The following is a 5292-nucleotide window of genomic DNA, read 5'->3' as shown; positions in this document are numbered from 1 at the left end:
TTTGTCAATTTTCAAGTTTTCTCAACATTTTCGACATCGATTGTTATGGGCCAGCAAAACTTTTTAAGGCTTGAAATTGGGTTTTTAGATAGTTTAATGAGACAATGAACATGATAGTTTCTCGAGACAATGAGAGTTTCTAAAGACAAATGTTCTTATGATAATATAACGAATTGTAGCAACAGTTCACTAAAATTTACGATTGTTTCAAAGGCCGATAACTTCTGCGGATGGGTTACCAGACAGATCCAACAATCAAAAGTTTGATTTTGTAATTAGAATTATCGCAACATTTTCAATAAATCAAACTTGAGTTTTTATCTTCATCGGCCAATAAACCCCGTTCAATGCTTATGCGTGGTTAAATATCGTCATTTAAACGGGTCAAATTTGGACTTCAGGGTAAGAAGTTCATGAGTTTTAGCAATGAGTGTAAATCTGTATACTTTGTTTGATTATTTTAGCAACTCTAAACTTTTGAGACTCTGTCTTCTGGGCAGGCTTTGTTCAATTCATCTGCTGGTCAGATAGAGTAGTTCTAATTTTTTCTTTCAATTCTCAGATTGTTTTTCAAGACTTGTCCTGCGATGACTCATGACTTACCTCTATCACTGTTTCAACTGAATAGATTTTAAGTTCTTTCATGCATTAATTTACGCAATGTAGTGAAATAATCTAATATCAAAGGCGCGATATCAAAAGAAACGTCCCACATTTTTTTCATGTTTGATTTTCTAGATTTTGAAATTAATCTGGTTTGCAATAATTTTTTGCGTTGCATTGTTGAAATTATGCTAAAAAATCTTAAAAAATGAGCAATCAACTGAGCAAACTTCGTGAAAAAATTTCTCGGAAGCTTTGAGGCAAGTTTCTTGGAAAAATTCATTGGAAGCCCAATTTTTCCCCGAGAGAAAGTGTTCTCTTGTCAAAGATAATCAAAAGGGATAGTTAGAAATTCAAAACAGTCACAAAGATAACAGTTTTGGTAAATATGAGTTTTGTTAGGTTTATGATCGATTTATTGTAAAGAAATAATTTTTGTTTTGCTCATTTTTCAAAACCATAGAGTAACATTTAGAATGAAACCACAAAGCCTGCTAACATTTTCTTAAATGCGTTTGCACTCTCAAAAGTATCTAATGATTATTGAAGGTTATTAAAAAACAATAATTGAAGATGAAAAGTAAAAGAATCCGAATAAAAAGTTATCGAAAAACAACGATATCGACTACAATTGCAATTTGGAACAAGAACTTGTTTTGTTTGAAGAGCAGGAAGAGAGTAAAGAACTATAAATAGAAAAACAATAAAATTAACAATGAAAAAGTTTCCCTTCGAAATATGCAGTATTGCGATATCACTATAAATCTATAAATTTTAATTGAATTCTCTGAGTTGTCAACAGCAAAGCTGAGGTCTAAAGATGTTAGAGTATAGTTGGAATCCTTCGGAAATTCGAGCTCAAGCTCGGGCGCAAGTGCCCATTGCGTTGAGCTCGAACAATACTCTAACATATATTTAGATCAATTTTTGACACTGAAAAAAAAACAGAAAAAAATTGGATCAATTCTTATCTTTTCTTTTATTCTTTTTCTGTTTAAATCCCGATGTGCGTCAAAGCGTGTCGACGGAAGTTATTCTCCTGCAATTTACCGGCTATGTATAATTATTTGGCATGTAGTTTTACTAGCTTGTTTTGCGTTCGTCTCTTAGTTTTACAATAATTTGCACTCAGATGAACTTTGTTTACTTTTCTTTTTCCACTCTTCTGTAGTAGACGCATCTGTAGTAGACGCCTGTTGACTTTCTGTGCTAGGCAGGTCTTAAAAAACTGGTGAAGATCAAAGCTCTGAAAAAATGACATTTTATTTTTCCAGGATTGTTTGTTTGAGCTGGAGGAAGTGCTGTTTCTTGTAACTAGCAATTATTAGGTCCAAAATACTTTGACACAAAAATTTCCGAGTCATTTTACACGCAAATATTTACAGAAATTTGAGTAAATTTTTTCGTTTTGATTTCCGCATGCCCAAAAAATGTTTTTAGCGCTTTCGCAAAAATATTCCTTGCCAGAATCCTGGAGAAATTGCTAGGTCTGCCAAAATCAAAATTTTGTTTGGTTGAAACTCCAAACTGGAGAAGTATTTGACTGGTGTTATTTAATCCAGCCAAACCAGAAATGTGACAATCGTTAAGTCCATAAGTTTCAGTTTCCCCTGTTTTTTCTACGACTTTTCTTGTTGCCAGATGATAATCGCATTTTCGTCCCTAATTTGGAACTCTTGCATATCCAAGGATGGTCTTCACACATGATGTTGTGCTTAAACCAATGGAATGTCAATTCGGATCCAGGGTCTTCAAAGTTGATGTATTTTGTCCTAATGTGTGGAATCCCGACATCCGGGAACTCTTTCCCAGCAATGATATAGGGAGCTCCTTGGGCTATGTTTGGATGGTGATCTCGTCTAAGGGGTCCTGGTCCAAATCCTACATCTAGGAGTATGTTTTGACAGAGCCATGGGATGTACATTGCCTGAATTGGAAATAACTAAGGTTGAGATACCAAGACCGAAATTAAGTATCCGCAGACCATCTCAGACATAACATAATTATGTCACAACTTTTCCCGACTTTAGTGCGTTCAAACATTTTCATGCGTTCAAAAGTGCAGGTGTACAGTGTTTCGTTTACCAAATTTTTGTGCATTCATGTTTCATGTCCAGACTGTGCGTTTATCTATGTTTCAATGCCGGGTAATTTTGTACCCAAGTTGTACGTTTTTCCTGAAATGCGTACAACTTATAGGTTCCGTTACTGGAAAAGTGTTCACTATAGATTATATATAGTACAAGTGACTCTTACCTTTAGGGTATGACTCTCAGAAAGATTTTGTTCTCTAAAATTTTTTTCATCGCTAGGAAACTAACGGAGAGGAAATTGAGAGGTTTGTCTTCATTGTCATAGTCAGTGAGCTTGTGCATGTACTCATCTGGGGTCATGCCTCTGTTCTGCAGTCCATTAACCATGTACTTCTCTGTCTGTGCCTCACAGCAGTCAGCTGAACAATTAATTATTTGTAAGATGAGTGCACAATGGAACTGAACTTGTATCTTGCCAAGATGCGAAGATCAGGTTTTACTTGACCGCGCTTGGGATGCCTTGAAATGATGTTGTTAAGCAAAGTTTTTCATTACGAGCGTCTACCGGTACCAAAAATAACGTGTTACAAAGAAGTATCGTGAGTATCTTCCAGATGGCAATAAAAAGCCTAAAATTGAAGATAATTCCAAAGAAATGTGATTATGGTTAGGTTCAGCGGTAAAAGCATTTCACAAAACTTTGATCCTTTTACGATAAAAGTATTTTGCGGGGGAAAGTAGATTCCACTTTCCAAATTTAGTGATTGGAATTTCCATAAAGGGCACCGCCTTTTCATCCTCGAAGTTTTTAAGTACGTTTCGCACGTACAATTATAAGAAAAGTGAAATGTGGTTACAAAAGAGTAAATTTACTCGCAAAATTTGGTACCAGTAGTTGCTCGTAATGCTATGATAGTTCTTGAAGAGATTTTAGTTGTTAAAGATTTGTTGTAAGAGTTAGTGTAAGATTTAGTTAATGGGCTTATCGAAAGATTTCAAGTTTATACAAATCTTGACAAGAATGCTCATGAAGTTCTTATAAAGTTAATATTTCGACCCCACTTAAGGGTGACGAACTTGATGCTCAAATGAGTTATTATGTTCCGTCAGTTTTGTCCGAACAATATATCTGACGTAGAAAGGCATGGGTGATATCATTGAAAACTCATCGAGTGTAGAAATGGATATTTGGTTCTAAGTTTTTAAAATTTTGTCTTTCGAGGAGCTATCAATTTTTAAGTTTTTTGAACATTCGGTGAATTTGTTTTTAGTTATCTTTTCCGTAATTATTGCTTGATTCTGACCTGCTTGGCTAAGTTATGTTACAATTGTTAACTATAATGTTATTGGTTTTACCTTTAATTTTAGAAGAGGGTTTCTGAACTGATTGATCTGACATTTTTGTTTAAAGTTTTTATTATAATTCAACTTATTGCGTACTTTTCGGCCATTTTGGATACTTTGAACATTAATGTTAAAACTAGCATCAATTTCATGTTGTTCGCAACTAAACAGCACTATAGCGAGGCTGATATTGGGCTCATTTTGATTTTTACAAGGGAAGGGATCGCATTATAAAGGAGAGCCAATTTCATTTCAAGATGTTCATTTTTCCAATAAGTGAGAAGTAAAATTGCTGCGGTTCTTTTTTTTGGTAACTTTTTCTAATGGTGAATTGATGCTTTCGCGTGAATCGATAAAGTGCAGTGAATAGTTCTTATGGCTTGAAGTTTAAATGAAAATTAGTTGTGTTTTTTGTCGTAAAAGGAAGCCTTCAATTCGTAAAAAAGAATGAGATGCCTTTTGATTGTGACACAGTTTATGAATTTTGATTTGGACGTTCAGTGCTTTTTTTCAGTTTCGCTTCACTAAATTTCAAAAACTTGAGTTTTGTGAAATGTCAGTTTTCATTGAATTTTTCAACGTAGTTTGATTTTTTTGTGTAAAGTTAGCTTCTTTTTTTCGATATTAAGTCAGTTCTTTGTTGTTGAGATTTTTAAAAATAATTCTTTTATTTACGTTATTTTTAAAATGTTGAAAGTCGGATAATTGGCTTCTTCCTTTTGCAGATTTTGGTACCTGATTTTTTTTTTCCAATCAATTTTATTCTGGACTATTAAAACCATCAGATCAGGCTTCAAGTAATCAAAGAGCCATTTTATCGCTGACATCTATTATCTTATTGCTGATATTGTTTTCTTAATTTTTTTCGGGCCTCATTTCTGACTGTATGGATTTTTGGTCATCATATTTATAATTTTCGAAGACCCCCTAAAGAAAATAAATTTAGATCAGATAATCTAAGTAAATTTAGAAAAGTGTAAACCAAGCTGTAATCGTAAACTTATGCTTCTTGAAAGATTTTAGTGGCTGAAGTATGATTTCAAAATTGGATATGCTTTTTCAATCTAATTTATTGTTCAAAACTAATTGTTTGCCAATTGTGAAAAAATGGACCGTTGTTGCAGCTAAATGTGAAAAAAAAAACATTCTTAATTTCGTCTTATACACATAAAATTAAAATGGTAATTTAGGCAATGTCAGGTTAAGAATATAACATTATGTCATATTATAAAATCATTAAGTTACTTAGTTAAAAATTTGAGCTTACATCAGTAAAAAATGGCCTATGATGCGAGAATGAGATGTTCTCACA

At 33.4% G+C, this 5292-nt stretch overlaps 1 protein-coding gene across 2 annotated transcripts in view; it reads right to left on the bottom strand.

Moving 5' to 3' along the window:
* Positions 1 to 1500: 1500 nt before the first annotated feature.
* LOC142356825 (uncharacterized) overlaps positions 1501 to 5292 on the bottom strand; it is a 10419-nt gene continuing 6627 nt past the window's right edge. For both annotated transcript variants that reach the window (XM_075408611.1, XM_075408613.1), the window contains exons 4-5: positions 2925 to 3055; positions 1501 to 2530 (exon numbers count right to left, since the gene is read on the bottom strand). In XM_075408611.1, the coding sequence (XP_075264726.1) occupies positions 2204 to 2530; positions 2925 to 3055 (458 nt within the window). In that variant the 3' untranslated portion in view covers positions 1501 to 2203. The remainder of the gene's footprint in view (positions 2531 to 2924; positions 3056 to 5292) is intronic.

This window comes from Convolutriloba macropyga, chromosome 2, assembly GCF_964194025.1.
Source record: "Convolutriloba macropyga chromosome 2, txConMacr16.3, whole genome shotgun sequence".
NCBI classification, from domain to species: domain Eukaryota; kingdom Metazoa; phylum Xenacoelomorpha; order Acoela; family Convolutidae; genus Convolutriloba; species Convolutriloba macropyga.
The sequence above is the reverse complement of the archived record's forward strand: the minus strand, read 5'-3'. Positions and strand labels throughout refer to the sequence as shown.